Below are 18,218 nucleotides of genomic sequence, written 5' to 3' on the forward strand. Positions count from 1 at the left end.
ATATATATATATATATATATATATATATGATTTATTGAGATAGTCATGAATGATGAAAAGGATTGTTTATAATATAATGCCATATAAATAAAGACTTTCAAAATGATACTTTATTTATACTATTTTTTTATTTATATGCTTTATATGATATGTGAAGGTTTACATATGTTACGCGAAGGTTGTGACAAATATTCCCATGTATCAGCATTTACTTATTTAATTGTAATTGCTTCCGAATGAGTATAATGCCTGTTTTCTTGCGAGAAATGTTTGGGGTATAGATTGTTTGTTGTGAGTTTTTGTTTGAATTCGTTGAGGAACACTCACGCGAATATTACGAATGGCTTGTTTAAAGTGGTTATAACAGGAAATGATTCGATAATAGTCAGAGTACATATAAAATGCTACATTGAAATGCTACATAATAATGCTTATCAAATAAAAGTTAGAATGAAATAAAATTCTAATCTTTATCATTTTTGTAAAAAACATTGTTGAAATCCATGTAAAAGTTCAATAATCATTATCTAAACGTTTCACGTATTTGTCTGCTCAGAATAGATTCATATAGTAAAAATATGCAAGATAATGTGGGTCATGAGAGAAAAGTAAACAAGTAAAGTTCACTGATTAATTCGAAGAAAAAAATTATGAATCAGTTTCGAAACAGCTATAACATTTCTTTAGCGAAGTTAATGACAACGAAGTTGGAGTCACTTGCTAAAGAACTGATTGCATTTATTTTAATATCGGTATGAAACAATATTTTGTTCACAAATAATTAATTAGTCAATGCCAATTATAGGCAGCGAGACCAATTGCTTACGCTTATATTCGCAATAGCTGTTTGATTAAATTTTGTAAAAAAAGATTTCGCTTACTCGCCATTAAGGCACATAAAAAAGTTAAGCAAAATGTAAGAAGCAAGCGAATTGAATCACAGTAGAGACCACAAGGTTATAACTAATCAGTAGTAAATTTAACATGTTAACAACTCTAAAACTATAACACTCAAAAAAACTTAAGCAGTAAGATGTAAGCAGTAAGAGCAAATCAACATTTTGAATTTGCTAGTGCCAACGGGTCAACCACTATGTCAATCAGTATATATTTCTTTGAAAGAAATATATTGCGGCAGTACATAATAAAATAGGCAATAATAAAATAAAATAGGCAATGCTAGCAATAATAGTATTAGCAATACGCTAGCAATATACTAGCAATACATAGCAGTACATAGCAATATATTAATAATACTTGACAATATTGTGCGCAATAGATGACAATACATAGGAAAACAATACTAACAATATAATAGCAATGCTAGCACTAAAGTATGTTGTATTGCTATAATCAACAATTACTGTGTATTTTTTTTAACACTGGTTGATTAACCTCTCGGCTACTACTTACGTCAATCTTGCGTTTTGTTTTGCGTGCCATGGCCTTTATTATCTCAGATTGTCACGTCAGAAGTGAGACAGCACAATATAACTCTTGTAAATTATATTTGAATAGAAATATATTTCAATAAAACAATATTTGCAATCGGTAGAATATTCGGGAAGAAATTAAATTATATTTATTTCTATGTGTGTGTGTGTATTATTATTTTGACAATTTTTCATGGCTGTGAACATAATTCATTTCGATTTTGGTTTAATTAATTTTCAGGTACATGATTATTTTACAAAAGAAAAGTTCGATATATTTTGCAAGTCGATTTTATCGTTTATGTGTGTTGTTTTTATAATATTATTTTAAATATATATTTTTGCATATTATATATTTTGCAAGAATTTTTATTACGTATTTTCTCGTTTCGAGTTACGATAATGCAAAACAATAATGGTGATTGAACAAGAATTTTAGATTGTTGAAAATTTTAGGAAAATAAATATTTTTAGGTAAATAAAAAAATCCTAGAATTTTAAATCCATTTAATACAGATTAATTGGTGCAGGTTTTTAACTAAAATATGAATTTTGTTTTACCTCGTAAAGAACTATGTATATGTTCATTCTAATGCAGTCCCATGGTATACTTGTTTATTTATCCGGTATGGGATGCTACGCAATGATACGCAATCAGCGCTTCCGTGTCGAAAGAATAGCACATGTCGGCTAATATTTTTATCACGTATGTACTTGTACATGTATATGTACGTATAAGGTATGTTGCAAAAATGCATGCCATGTAACGCAAACTGTATCACTCACATTCTGTACACTCGTGTTCGCGTATCGTAAATTTGTCTTCCGTTACTCAGAAAGATTATGCCTTGATCGTATGATACAAACGAGTAACTAATAGCATTATATCTAGTTTATGTATTACGTAACGCGCTCTCATCAGTCTCGCTCTTTCATTATCTTGGATAACATGGAATGTCGTCATTATTATCAACAGGACTAAACTCTCGGAAAAGATTTGAATTTCAACACATGAATCTGTTTCGTGGGCCAATATAATTTTCGAGATATACCGAGTACTTTTATGGAGTTTCACCTCCGTGCGAGGGACACACGATGGAAAAGCAGACTCGCGTTGCAAACCTGTAATCTTATTAATGCGATGCAAATTAATGCGAAGCATGATTTTATGCCACCATCCAATATATCACCAAAGCTTATCGTAATGATTTTCTTTCATGCGGTTTACATTTATTCTCACGCTATTTGTCTTCACTTCGTCATTAGGTACTTTTGAAATTCAACACGTGAAAGCAAAGTGAATCGGTTAGTAATTGCCACTTGACACCGATGTCATAGAAAAATTTTAATCGGAATGATAGAAAAGAAAAAAATATTCCATCGTCGAACGAACTCATTAATAATTACGATTTCTTTCCTCCTTCGATCGCGTCGCGAGAAAGCGCTTAAGAAAGCGGAAACAATTCAAGCTTTGTCTTATATACAAAACGGAAGTCTGACGGTAGAGACGCGTAATTTATGTATCGATCGGGGAAACTATTTTTATCATTAAGAGACATCAGTTACATTTCAATTATCACGAACGAATTCGTTTTTTCGCTCGTAAAATTTAAAATCGATCCCGGCTTGCGAACGCGACGAATAGATTACTTATACACGAACTCGCGTTTGAAGAGATCCTCTTCAGAGCAGTTCATTGAGGAATCGCAAAGTTTCCCAACAATCACTTGTATACCCCGCTTTTATTTCTCTTCGCAGGAGAGGAAGCGGCAAAGAAAACCTGGAAATCTGTAAAAAATATAGATCCCAACGCGTGCGAACGTCGTGCTATCCTCGTATTTGATAAGCACTTTGCGTCAAGGAAATCATGCCGTCCGTGATACACACGTACATACAACACATGCACGCCCGTCTCCGTTTTGTGAGCGAGCGGCACGAGAAGCGAGTTCTTTCCTCATCTCTTTTTCCACTGCTTTCCTCTTTCTAACGGCTACATATCGCAATCATTGCGAAACGTTCCCGTGCTCATTATCACCCGGTCGATTTCTTTCGACTGCCCGTTCTTGCACTTCCGCATCTCCGCTGCGAAAAAAAATCCTTTCTCCCGCACGTGTTTCCCTATTTCGCTTGTGACCTGCTTCTGATTTCGATTCTCACGTGAGCGCGACAAGTTTAATAAATTATCTATCTGTGTATATATGTTCCATGCCGCGTATACTACCGGTGGCTCACACTGAACTTTCCAATCCAGGTCATTTAATGTTTTGAGTGTAAACATATATATACATTATTACATGATATTTCGTAATGTCATTGATTGATGCGTCAACGCTATACATTTTAATCGTATATTACATATACGATTACGTAGAGCAGATATATCACATTGTGTACCATCGGTGGCTTGGATGGAAAGTTACGCAAAAATGGCGTGGTATAGTTATATGTTAAAGAATTGGAAATAATCATAGACGTAATAGATAGAGTAATTCCCTCAGCATCTGTGCTCCGTTAGAAAGGATTGAACATCAGCATCTCTCTCTTTAATTCTATCAACATCTCTTTTCAACTCGATAATTTAGAGAGAGAAAATGATATGATTCAAATTACCTTTTTCTAAATTGATGACAACTTCATAGGGATAAGTAGTATATTCTTATTATGCTTTTGAAATAATTGGGGTAATTTTATATGTTTTTCTTTGAAAGTCCGTGATGACATTGGAGAAATGAGCGAATTGCGAGAAACTATACACGAATAATTTATCATTTTTCCATTTATCGATAAAAGCCTCTTGGCAACACAGATGTATTATTGCTTCGTCTATCATTTTGTCAGCATGTAAACAAATGAAATTTTTTTTCTGTTGATAGAGTTATTCATGGACTGGACGTTTATCATTTGAATAATACCTTGACATTGCAATAGTCTTGAAAGCGTGAAATCAGCAAATTGATAGTCAATTTATACATATGATGCGTTCGGGGAGACGTTATTATTAGCACTAATTTTGTCGTGTTATCTTCGTTGTATTAGATCACAAACAAGGATAGAATGACACAAATAGCGCTAATAGCGTCTCCCCGAACGCACCTGTACCCTTGAGTTATTGTTCTATTTATATCTGTTCGATATAACTAATGACTGAAATTTGTATATTAATACGAGAGAAAGGGGGGAGGAGGGAGGGAGGAGTTGATAAGTTTTTTTTTTAAATTGTGAAATTTGCAAATTGATAACCGTCTCATATATGTATAGTGTGACTAAATATTTTCGAATTATCGAAAATATACCAAAGCGAGAAACTTTATGTTGAGAAGATGAGAGAGAATATTTGAATGTAAAGAAAGTATTTAATTCAATAATAATAATTATTTATTTAAAAAAATAATACAATTATTTATATTTTGACATGTTTGGTGAGACAACAAAGTAATCATCTCAAAAGCGGAACTGTCCGGGATGTCTGGTCTTTATTTATACATATGTCTTCGTATATACTGAATCTGTTCGATATAATGAATGACTAGAATTTGTATATTGAAGGAGGATAATAAGATAATCTTTTATTTATACACTTCTATACACAACTGCCAAGAAATAATTTAAATATCTATTCTATTCTATATATTCTAATTGTACCAATATAACGAACTGATAAGAGGATAATGGGGAGGATAATTCTCGATAATACAAATAAGTAATTTATCGAAGTTGTATTGTCAAAATTTGACTGGAAATTTTTTAACAATCTATGAGTACCTACACTTAAATGGATGTCAAACAGTGCAATAAACATTTAATAAATATGTAGATAGCCTGGGCATTTCGATCGATCTAGGGATGACCATGAACTCTAACATGCAAATCGATTTGTCCATGGAATACACGTGTTCACTTCCTTATCAAATTATAGATAACAAAACACAAGAAATACTATACAATATTGACTAAATTTGAATTATTTGGCGTTGTTTTAAATACGGAAAATAAGAATAAATATATTTTCGGCATATTATATTGTTTTATTTAGTGATCTTTTATTGCCATTCCTTTTTATAAGCTGTTTATACTTTTCCTTTGTGAAAATAAAATATTGAATCCACTCACTATATTCAAAACAACACTAAATGCACTAATCTCAGCAAACTTTTTTTTAAATGCGCATCAAAACGTGCGTTATCTTTCACAAAATATGTAAATATAATTAAACATTTAATAATATTCGGTATTAATCGCGTCATCTCCCAAAAATAGGGAAATTGGCCAATTCAATATACATATATAGCTATGCATGTATATATTATATATACAATATATATGCATATTCGTTCGATAAAAGCGGCATTAATTTCGCTGGTATAATCAGATATCATTTATTTCGACAACAAAAAAGTCAGGCTTTAAAAATTTAATATTTACATTGATTATTGCACACTTGCATTACCTTAAAGTGACTTATGAGCAACTTATATAACTTGTGCGTTGCAATCTTTTAAATATTACGTTGGTCAAACGAGAAAATCTTGAAAAAAATAAATTGCATCATTTTTTTCCAAGTATTACATCAGTATAAAAATATTACATTAATATATCATACATACATATTTCTAAAGAATTCTATAACATAAAATAAAAACGTAATTTATTACAGTTTCGATTTTTTAAATAATTTTACGTGTACAAAAATCATTACGTTACTATGGAATATACGACTGCGAAATAAACATAAATAGAAATAGCACAGAATTCTCGCGTGATTTATCGTCACGCGTACCGAAAATCGGAATCGTCATAATGGAAAATCATCGTTGTGGAAAGAGTAGACATCTCTTTAGCATTCGAAGGTCCTACATATAGTTTACCCTACTTTTCTCTATCGCGCTTAATTCGCGCGATGACTTCGCAGCCGCAACGGGAACACAATATTAACACATTTCTCTTTACGTTCACAATGACGAATTGTCACGTGCATTGATTGTGACTAACATGCTAGGATTTTACGCTAACTCATTGCAAGAGAAAAGAATTTTGTTTTGACTCGCAAGATTTGAGAGAGTTTATAATAGGTCTTCTCTCTTCTTATTCTGCAATTTCAGTCACGAAGAAAGGTCGGTTGAATAGAAAGTAAGATAGAATAAAAACAAACCACAAAAATATTCGGGATTTATTGAACGAATAAAGTTCAGGTGGTAGCAATAAAATGTATTATGGTATTAAGAAATATACAGTTTTAAGTATCTTGAAACTGATGACTGGAAAATTACCCAAGGTAATTCAATAAGTTACTTCAATAAGTTACTCACTGTAAGAAGCTTGGAAAATAGCGCCAAGGGAGTTCAAATGCATTAATCAAGAATAAATTTCAAGCGTATAAGAATGTCTTTCACTTTCATTCGCAGCAAATTCGCGTGACGGACTTCCTGATTTCTTTTTTCAACGAATTGAAAAGATCGCATTTTTCTTGTTGAAAATTTTTTTAATTGAATTTTTTTCTACGAATAAGAAGCGAGTTTTCACCGAGTTTGCTTTGGACAATCGATATTGTTACCGCATTCTATCGATCCATTGTCGTGCAGCTTTATGCATTTCTGTTATTAAGATGCAATAGCCAATGCAGTTCCATGCACTGTTGAATTAATAGTCAGTGAATTATACCCCAACTAGAACTATCATTTATTCTTTGGCAGCTATAATTGCATGTGTGATTACGTGAATAATTAGATGCTATTACAATTTATGAACAGCAGTGAAAGCTGTAAAAGAGAAAGACTTGAAAGACTTTGGTTTCAAAAAACTTATATGATGAGAAATTATCTCCTTTGATGAGAAATTATCATAAATTTTGATATTATTGGCGTTTGCTTCTAATAAAAATAAATATTTCTTTATCTAACAATTTTATTTTCCTGTACAGAATTCCTTTTCTTGCCGATAATCGCGAATCTTAGCATTGATTTATGTTACCGTACAAAACTTACGGAAAATATTGATTGAGAATACTGATGTATATTCATATGTATTTCTTCGAGTAATGAGCAATAAACTTTTTTTCGTAAATTCGTTTTATCCAGCATTTTATTCTGTGCTCCACTAATCCACACTGCTACGTCTTACTATTATCTATAAACGAATTTAACGATACAGCACATTTTCACCAATTTATTTTACCTGAATGCTGGAGTGCGTAAAAATTTATTTTTAGTCTTTTTCCTGTTCTAAAAGGTTACGATAATTTATAAAACGCATAAATTAAAAATGCAGATGTATTTAATGAAAATGTTTTTGCCTATTTTAAATGTCGTCATTTACATGTCAATTTTACGGCGATGAACAAATTTTCATTTTTTACTTGTCATTTGTATTTGACAATTCTTATTTGCATATTCGAATATCATTGCTACGTCGTAATTATAAAATAATAAAAAATCGACCCGAGTGAAATTTATATCTCAACTTTTTTTTCAACTGTTTAAAGTTTACGCAATGTTAATAGAATACCGTAAAGAAAATGTACACACAAATAAAGATGGAATTTAGCTCATCATTGTCCTAAGTGGGACGCAGTGGATTTAATATTTTTGGAATGTAATTTCTGAAATATTCCAATTAATTTTATCCTATTCAATAATTTTTTGTGAATTTTTTGCTGCAATATTTTCTTGAATTTTTAGAACTTTAGGTATTCGCTCATAAGAGAATGACATAAATAAAATAATAATACGTGTGCACGATAAGACTTTATACTAACCGTATTATTTTGAAGAGGAATTTTTCATGTTTCGATGAAGATAAGCAAATGTAGTCGTAATCCTTGATCTGTTTTAGATATAAACCAACGAGGTTGTGGGGTTTCAGCGGCCACGTACAAACTATCATTCACAGCATTATAGGCCGTGTTCGGTGTCCTTGGCCCATTGGAGAACGTGTGTACATCGGTCTTCCCGACGGGACCACCCTTACGTACGATCTTTATCAACCACTGACTAATGGACATGAAGGTATTATTTATAGATTAATAATAAAAATTAACAATTTTTTACAACTAATTTATATTATTTTTTCTTAGAAAACGCTTTAAACGTCTTTAATAATGAAAAAATTGTTTTTCAAATTAAATTTTCTCAATTAATAACTTTTACTCCAGATGACATAACGATAGCCATTTGCCCTGGTATTGGCAACAGCTCAGAAAGTGTGTACATTAGGACATTCGTACATTTTGTGCAATGTCATGGATATCGATGCGCAGTACTTAATCACGTCGGGGCCCTTTCCAGTGTCAAGATTACGGCACCCAGAATATTTTCTTACGGTACGTGTGACACACACACAATCTATAAAACTTATCTTACTAGAACGAGGTGATCGATTGAGAAAAATTGGCGGATAGTAACTACTTCCTATATTGCGCGAGTATGTACACATCGCAAGAATGTTAAGTAAATTATATAGCTATAGAAAAAACTACTCCGATGTAGATTCGTGAAACTTTCCGGGTTACACTGTTAGTACGTCTTACAATTGTATTCATAAATGTGATTGATATAATCGATAAAAAAATTTTTCAACAAAAATGATGAAGAAATTGTAATCAAAATTATGCATTTATACTTCGCATTCTGTATCTTTTTTCTTTAAATACATATTTCTTAAATAAAATTTTATACATATGTTTAAAAAAATACTTCTTTTTTATTTTATGTACATTTTATAAACAGGTCACACGGACGATTATAGCGCGATGCTACAACATCTAGTAGAACAACACCCTAACACCAAAATAGTTTGTATCGGATACAGTTTAGGCGGTAATTTAGTAACAAAATATTTAGGAGAACGCGGTTCCAACAAATTGCCTAATATTATAGGAGGGATATCGATTTGTCAAGGATACAATGCTCTCAAGTAAATATAAATGGATATCTTTGATTTACAATTAAAATGAATTGATAAGAGGAATATTATTTGCTGTACACGTTTTTCACAGAGGAACCAAAATTCTATTAAATTGGCAAAACTTTAGACGTTTTTATCTCTATGTAATGACTGAATCGATGAAGAATCTTATTCTAAAACACAAAAATATGCTTTTGTCTGAGGATGTAAAACAAAGATGTAATTTGAACGAGCGAGACATAATTTCTGCTGCGACGTTACCTGAACTGGACGAAGCTTATACGAGAAGGGTAAGTTTAATTCTTTCAAACACACAATTATAAAATTTAAATAATGGATTCGATTTTTATAACATGTTTTGTTGTTTAGGTACACAATTTTAGGTCTGTGCAAGAATTGTACAAGTGGAGTAGTTGCCTCTTTTATCTAGATAGCATTACAACGCCGATGGTATTCATCAACGCGTTGGACGATCCTATCGTGCCGGAGGTGTTGTTAAATCCAATCAAAGACCACGCGGGTGAATATCTAAACATGTAGTTTGTGCATGTATAGAAAAATAAATAATAAATAAAAATATACTAATCTCTCATATTTTTTTAATTTCAGCAAATCACTTAAATACATTGTATGTGGAACTAGCTCATGGAGGTCATCTAGGTTTTTACGAAGGTGGTCTTCTGTATCCAAATCCTATAACATGGCTGGATAGAACCTTAGTGTCCCTCGTGGGATCTCTGACTCTAGCGCACGCGGACAAGGCTCTTAAAGCCTCTTAACCCAATTTAGTTTGGTCAATGTATTTATGTTGTTGGACATTTATCGATATCGTATCACACATTTTGATCTTGTGAGATCAAGCACTGTGCACCTGATTCACATTTAGATAATCGGAAAGATTTATAACGAGATGATCTGCAACAAGACTGCAATGAAAATGGACACAGCAGATTGTAATTAATAAAAGTATCTGGTACATGCTTTGATTGTTTCACAAAGTGAATAGACAGTATCTTTCACAAACGATTCAGAGGGAATAAATGATAAGCGCGACTGTAAAATAACAAACGTTTGCTCACTAACATTTTTTAAATTGAGTATAGTTCAGGAAAGCTAGCCAAATTGCGTAATCCTTTATATGTAGTCATAAATAGTAAAATTTTTATTATGCAATGTGGCACAATCAAAATTAGCTTAATTATTTGAAAAAGGGAGTAGAAACTAAATGAATTTTCAATATTTTACTAAATACTAACGCTTCTTTCTCAGGGATCTTCTATAGGGCAACAATTTGATAGCAGGACTTTCAATGGTCCTTAACAAGTTACTAGAGATGCTCTGTATAAGGATTCAATCATGAATACATACACGTTGGATGTGAGTTTGATGCAATACAGAGTTTTGTGTACTTTTCACTAAGAAAACTTGTATTTATGTACAATATGTATTAATATAAGATGTACATCGACTTAAAACATATTTATAAGCACATCTTAAATGTGTTTATTCTAAGACTAGTATTCATAATGGGTTCTTATATTTAAGATCACTTTCAGTACAGTCTTAAGATGTAAGAGCATGAACTAATCACAGAGCCGTATTAGAACCTTGAGACATTACTTAATACAGTCTTAAAATAAGAACGGACTCTATGAATACCGACCTAAGATTATTAGCTTTATCGATATGGAAGACTTACCGCTGTTGTATATATATAATAAATGATGTACGTTATTTATTAATCCGGAATTGATGATAACGTTAAATTTGCAAGGAAACTTATTAAATCAAGTTCGGTATCAAATCTAAAATATAAGTTTGAAGTTGTAAGTATATTTAAATGTATACACGAAATTTTGTAAATAATACATTTTTAGCTAAAATTACTACGAAAAGTATTGAGTTTAACAAATTCAACATTATTACTGCCGGATTAATACAAATACTAGTTTACAAGGTTTTGTGCAAGAGTATGACAGCTGTTTCTAGGGTAATTTTCACATTGAATACGAATCTACCATTGAAATATTTCCATCTGATTTTTGAGATATAAGAAAAGACTTTCCAATATATACATTAAAATTTTATTGAAATTAGAAAACATCAGAAGTGTTGAGTGTAATTTTTGTTTTTTTTTTATATATAACTTTGTGTGTGTATGTGTGTGTGTGTGTGTGTGGAGCAGTTTTACGTATTAGAGTTCAGCAGCACCTAACATGTTTCCGTTCTAGTATTCCTGCTAACGTTTCACAATTATCACATCCTGGTGCAATGTTTGTTTTGGTCATCATTTGTCGCACCTAAATTATTTGGAAAGAATTGGGTGTGAATGCAAAAAAATATAAATTTTTACACATGTATATAACGATACTATTTCATAATAATTTTTTTAATAGGTCTATTTTAACGGTGCTACATCAACGTATTATGTCTTAAAAATTCAATCTAATGGATTATTTTTAACAGCAGATTCGAACTCAGCGCTTCAAAATACGTTAAAAAAGCTGTTTCTTCCTTACACTAAAAATTATTTAAAATTTGTAAACTGATGTAATTTGTTTGCATTGTAATATGCAAATTTATTTATAATATCAAATAGGAGACATCTTCAACATGATCAAAATGCGATTGTATCCGCATTCGATAAGTGATATATATTACTTAATTATGTAGATATTAATCACTGTGAGGTATATCATGCGTCGAATTATTTTACAGTATATTATAGTATATTTGTTAATTATTTGATTTAACGTGTGTTCTTATTACTATGATGCAATGATGCAAATGTACAATTGTACATATGTTAATTGCATTTCATACATTGTGTCCATTCACGAAGTTTAAGTTTTATTGAATTTTAGTCAAAAATTGTATAATATAACAAATTAATACTATATCGAGTGATTATATCGTACATTTACCGTCGTGATAAAAAGTACCAAATATTTCTTAATTTCACATTTTATATTCCATATTGATAAAGTTGATATGCAATATGTAATAATTTCTGACGTCAGATAATATATTTCAATTTGTAGGTTTATTAATATGTGTCGATCTTAAGGTTTAACTGATATTTATTTCCTATTGTAGTGATTTAATGATAATATTTCTTAAACGGTACTAATGATACGGATGATTTCACATTAAATTAGGCAGCAAAGAAGCGAATATTTTAGTTCTTTCTAAACTTATTTACATTTGTATATAATATATTTATTTAAAACTTTAATGCCATAATGATAACGCTTTCTGAGATATCAAACTTTGCGTATTTTGATATTACAATGTTTTAAATAACGTTCCAATTTCCAAAAACAAAAAAGATAAAAATTTCTATTTAACATAAAAAATTCAAGGACCAATTAACCAACTTAAAATGCATTTATTACACAGAATAGATTTTTAAATAACATTTCTATTTAAATATACTTTCTTGAGATAGTAGTTTTTTCTTCTAAAGTTATTTTCTTTTGTTTCTTTTATGATATTAAAATAATATTTCTCGATTTAAGATAAGCCTAAATAAAAATTGTGATTTTTAAGAATCTTCTTTTTAAATAAAGTATAATTTAATGTAGTATATATAATCTTGTGCTAAAACAAAGTTTATATGATGCTTTTTTAGCAGCGCACTAATCTTCTAACAAATGAAAACTAGTAGTTAGAGAAAATTTAATTTTATGAGTTATATTTCTTCAACTGCTAGTTGTCTAAAAAAATATAATTCATAAAATTCAAACCTTATATCTATAAAAGTTCATCGAATTAACATTTTAGTAATATAAATAAAGGGCTATGAACTAAAATACCAAAGGTATTCGAGCAATAAATATGAAATATATATAATTATAGAATTAAATTTTTCTTTTAACTGCTAGTGTTCTAGTTCGCTAAAAGACTAGCATAATAGTTGTTAGTAAAACAGCATTGTGTAAACTTTGCTTAATAATTAGTAATGTATAAGCCGTGCAGTTTTTATTTCTTAGAGAAATTAAAATAATAGTGTTGGGATTTCGTTGCACATTTCAGCCGATTTTCAGCTTGATCGATCGGCATTTAGGCTGCGCGCGGGTTGGTGAAGTGACGAGCAGGAACCAAGTTGAAAATCAACCGAAATGTGCAACTAAATCCCAATACTAAAGTAATATAAACAATTTAAATAAATTATGTTCCTCTTCTTTGTTTCTTAAAACTTTTCTAAGTTTTCTGTTTTTCACACTTTGATTTTTATCATGACATTTTCTTCTCTTATTTTCTCTCACTCTATTACAGATATAAATATTGTACCTTAAATAAATTTTGATGTGTGAAAGTACAATTTTGTTTAGTTTAAACATGTATTAAAATTCAAATTATTCTACTTTTCATGGAATTATTACATATGCTATGATTTATAGCTGAAAGTAATACTTCTACAAATCTCTTTCCGATGAAATATATGTATGCAAAAGAATGCGTTGTTTTTTTATTTTTATTCAAAACTAATTTTTTTTATTTATCTGATGTTTTACTTTTAAACATTTTGTTTCCCTTTACTGTGTTTGGAATCTGAAAAACGCTGAAAGTTATATAATGAAGAAAATATAACATTTATTAGATAATTCTAAATATTTTTAATAATTTTTAAAAATAATTATTTGAAAAAACTTCATTGTTAACTAAAGACAACTAAATGATTTTTTATCAAATGTTATCTTAATACATAAAGAATAAATGCATAGGAATACATAATCTTATATATTTAGGCCCAGTTTCACAACTCACGGTTAACTCTTAACCGAGGTTCAACTTATTTCTCATCTTTTTCCAATTCTAGAATTGAAAAGAGATAATGAATAAGTTAAAGAGTTAACCGTCAGTTGTGAAACTGGGCCTTAAAAAAACAACATACGAGATATAGAATTACAAAATTCAGAAGAGAACGTAAAATGATTCGAATAATTTGCTCTACATTGTCTACAACAATTATAAAATCACGAATTACTTTTTATGTTATTAATGTTGATTATTGTGTGTACAACATTAAATTTATTTTACAACATTTTATTTATTTTTGAATATTCTCATCAAGGTATACTTCTAATTCTTTATTTCGATCTATTTTCACAAACTGTAAAAGATATATTTTTGAAACTTGCAACTTAAACTTAAAAATTCGATATGTTTTTAAAAAACACCATGATTACGGCACATTGAAATATATTATAATATACAAGGTGTTCCAAACTTTTTGACACATTGTGGGTAGGTAGACCGGACAAACTGAAAAGTCAAAAAGTTTAGAACATCCTGTATATTATAGTTAGTATATGTTTTAATATTATATGCAATTATAACAAATTTTGAAAAACAAAAAAATATTCTCATTCATTTGTTTTCCTATTTAACGTGAAATCATGTATTCACCGAACGATTGGTTCTTATGAATTCATAAATAAGAATCAATCGCTTAATGAGTAGTCTGTATTCCAAAACCCATCGAAGAAAAAGCGTTGCAACCTTTTAGTTGCGGACTATACAATTTTTCAACAGCAGAATAAAGCTGATCACGTTTCTGCTTAAATCATTTATTTTATACAATAAAAAGCGATTTATACATGACCAAATCGAGTAATGTCGTAGATTCAAATATTTATTTTTATGGTAATTTATTCAGAAAATTCCAATCTACAATATCGGAATAACGCAAACATTCATATTCAGTATGGTAAATCAAATATTTAAGCTCTCTTTAATCACTTGAAAGCAATCTCCATAAATATGTCAAACTATGACCGATATTCATAGTCTGTTTTTATTTCAAGACTGTCTTAAGTAATGTCTTAAGAGAGACACTAATGTGGTCCTCTGATTGATTCATGACACTTCAAGGCTGAACTTAAGACGGTCTTAAATATAAGATCTGACTATGAATACCGGCCTTATGATACTATTATATGTATAGTATCAAGTATCAATAAATAAATATCAGACACATTTATAAATTTTATTTGTACAATTTTGGAAAAATGACGAAAGACAATAAGCCCTAAAATATACATAAAATTGAATAGTTTTTATTCGCAAATTATTCTCGATCTCTTTGGATATATAATGTATATTTATTTCTTACTAGTATAAACGTATACCTTTGTAAAATTCAATGATTCAATTTTCTCTTTATTTATAAGCATTTTCCATTTATCTATATACTAAATTGATCTTGATACAAATGTACATTGATAATATCATACATTACTCAAAATGTAAAATTAGCTAAATTTGATATATATATTGAATGTTACAAATGTGTTATGAATGTTTGATGTTTGTTGTTGACATATATATGTTACAACATGTACATATATATGTTACATAATTTTGAACGTTCAAAAAATCATAATAAATGCAAATTTCTTTAACAAAAATAATTCTACATAATGAGAAAAAATAAAAATGTACAAATTGAATTAAGAGTTGTTTAGAAATCAAGGAACGATGATTTCACATATAATTTCATCGTTACAATTTTATCTTTACTGCGACTGATAGATGTAATTTAAGGTAATTATGTCAATTTGCATGACTAAACGATTTCTCACATTGATTAATTCTTCTCTATGTTGTGATACAAATTGCATTTGGAAGTGAATTGCAAACACACATTTTTCTAACTACCATATTATTCAATAGCGACAATTTTGTTTAACAGAATGTATATTCTAGTTGCAATTACATGTGGCTATATGTGAGATTTTATCTTACATATATGTGTATATCTGTATACGAATCCTAGAATGTAAGAGAATAGAGAAAAGATCTATTTGCTGATCGCAAGATTTAAATCGAAGCGCATAGGATGATTTTGTTGAGCTTGCAAGAAAAGAAATTTGTTATTTCATCCTACCATTTAATATCAATTATCGTGTATGCGATTACATGCGATTCTTATCAAATATTGTAATCATCAGTGCACAGTTGCAAACATTGTTAAATTGAATTCCACGAAAAGTCATATCTTCTTTTATCAAAAATTTTTAACGCGTAAGGTAATATTAAAAAAATATTACATAATTACATAAATAAAAAATATTTACGAAAGCGAATACTTTCAAATAAATGAGCGCAGCTATATATCATCGCATCTTGATTTTAATTTCAACAAAAAGACTGACATAATCGGAAAAATTGATTAATATAATTGAATAATTATATACATGTACATTATATATATTAATTTATTAACTAATATATATAATTATAATGAAGAATTCAATCAATTTTCTAATGACAATTTACATTTCATGAGAGCATTTTTGAACTACCTATGTGCACTTGCGCAACACAAGCAACAATCTGTTGCGTTTTTTAAGATTGCAATATTTTATTTATAAAACGACGAATTATATTTTTAAACAAGCGTGTTTAAAGACCAAGTTTGATTTGAGACTATTACTTTTTCGAGTGTCACATAAGGATATCTCTTTATGTTATTTGTATTTTGTATACAACATTCCGATGGAGGAAGAATAATTATGAATATACGTAACTCGGATGTCATTCGAGATGTTATACGCCAAGATAAATCTCGTTAAGTTACGTATGTACACGAATGTAAATTATTTTGTATAATGACACAATATAAATGTTGTGTGACATAAAGTGTGACATAGAATGAGTTTTCCTTATTGTTATTTCCCTTTTGCGTTTATAATTACATTTATTAGCATGTATTCAAGGATATACTAAGCAAATTGAATTAAACACGGCATAGAAACACTATTTTTTAAGGAGTACTTACCTATAATGCCGCGTATATTGTACATAATGAGATACTTTTTCTTTATGAATTCCAGAATACACAAAAGTCGCGATTCACTGAACAGTATTATGAGCCGATGCAATGAGTAGTTCGTGACTCTTCTTTTATGCAATTTGAAATTCCTTGAAAGAAAGTGCTCCAATTCTAGTAACACTGAGTGTGTGTTGACATGTATTTTATAAATAGGCTGCGGATATTTATGCAAAATACTTAATTGAATATTAACCATCGGACAGTTTTAGCAGTCGATCGTTCGTTAAAAAGTTATTAATTTATGCATTTTATGCATATTTTGCATTAATTAATAACTCTTAAATATTCAGTTAAGTATTTTACATAAATATCCGCAGTCTATTTATAAATATGTTTAAAAAATATGAAAAAACTTAGTGTATTTACTTATTTATTAGATTGTTCGAAAAGTTCACAGAGACTTAAAAAATGGCCAATGGTGAATTTTTCATTTCGGGTTTATGCCACATTTAATTATGTCCTGGATTAATGCTTAGCATTTCTGTCTCTCTTCTTCTCTCTCTTTTTTCTCTCCTGCCCCTCGTCTGTTTCTTCTCGCTTTCATTTCTAGATTCAGTAGTTATCTTTTCGTTGACGGTTTATTTCGAAATGGTATATTATACGCAGTATATGCTGTTTAAATTGCGACCGGAGAGAAACTTTTTATTGCAGCTCGTATAAGTATGTCAAGTTTTATATCAAGTTTATGATGAGTTTTGCATATTTTTTGAAAGATGATGCTTCAACGTAAAGTATTATAACAAAATTTGTGCATATACGAAGTATTGCTTATTCTATGCAATTTTTGGGTAAAGTAGCAAAAAGAATTTATGCTATTTACAGAAATGGTACGAAAGTGTCCCATCAGTAAGCAAAATGTTATAACAGAACGTCGGTGTATTCGATCAGAAATGTTAGCAGACCAATATCAACTGCGGTCGCATTCTACTTCTGTTTTTTCGATAGAAATCGTTTATATATAATGAGATAGCAGGTTGCCAGTAGAAACCGAGCAATGTTTGCGCGTGTGGGATAATCTAACGGTAGAAACCAAGCAAGATGCAAAT

General features: G+C 29.8%; 1 protein-coding gene across 4 annotated transcripts in view; it reads left to right on the top strand.

Moving 5' to 3' along the window:
• Positions 1-11,809, top strand: part of Hydr2 (abhydrolase domain-containing protein 2) — a 17,574-nt gene extending 5,765 nt beyond the window's left edge. For all 4 annotated transcript variants that reach the window (XM_018503725.1, XM_018503734.1, XM_018503715.1 and 1 more), the window contains exons 4-9: positions 8,262-8,434; positions 8,581-8,748; positions 9,155-9,341; positions 9,424-9,622; positions 9,702-9,852; positions 9,942-11,809. In XM_018503725.1, the coding sequence (XP_018359227.1) occupies positions 8,262-8,434; positions 8,581-8,748; positions 9,155-9,341; positions 9,424-9,622; positions 9,702-9,852; positions 9,942-10,111 (1,048 nt within the window). In that variant the 3' untranslated portion in view covers positions 10,112-11,809. The remainder of the gene's footprint in view (positions 1-8,261; positions 8,435-8,580; positions 8,749-9,154; positions 9,342-9,423; positions 9,623-9,701; positions 9,853-9,941) is intronic.
• The last annotated feature ends 6,409 nt before the right edge of the window (positions 11,810-18,218 follow it).

This window comes from Trachymyrmex cornetzi, unplaced genomic scaffold, assembly GCF_001594075.2.
Source record: "Trachymyrmex cornetzi isolate Tcor2-1 unplaced genomic scaffold, Tcor1.1 scaffold1026, whole genome shotgun sequence".
In the NCBI taxonomy this organism is placed as follows: domain Eukaryota; kingdom Metazoa; phylum Arthropoda; class Insecta; order Hymenoptera; family Formicidae; genus Trachymyrmex; species Trachymyrmex cornetzi.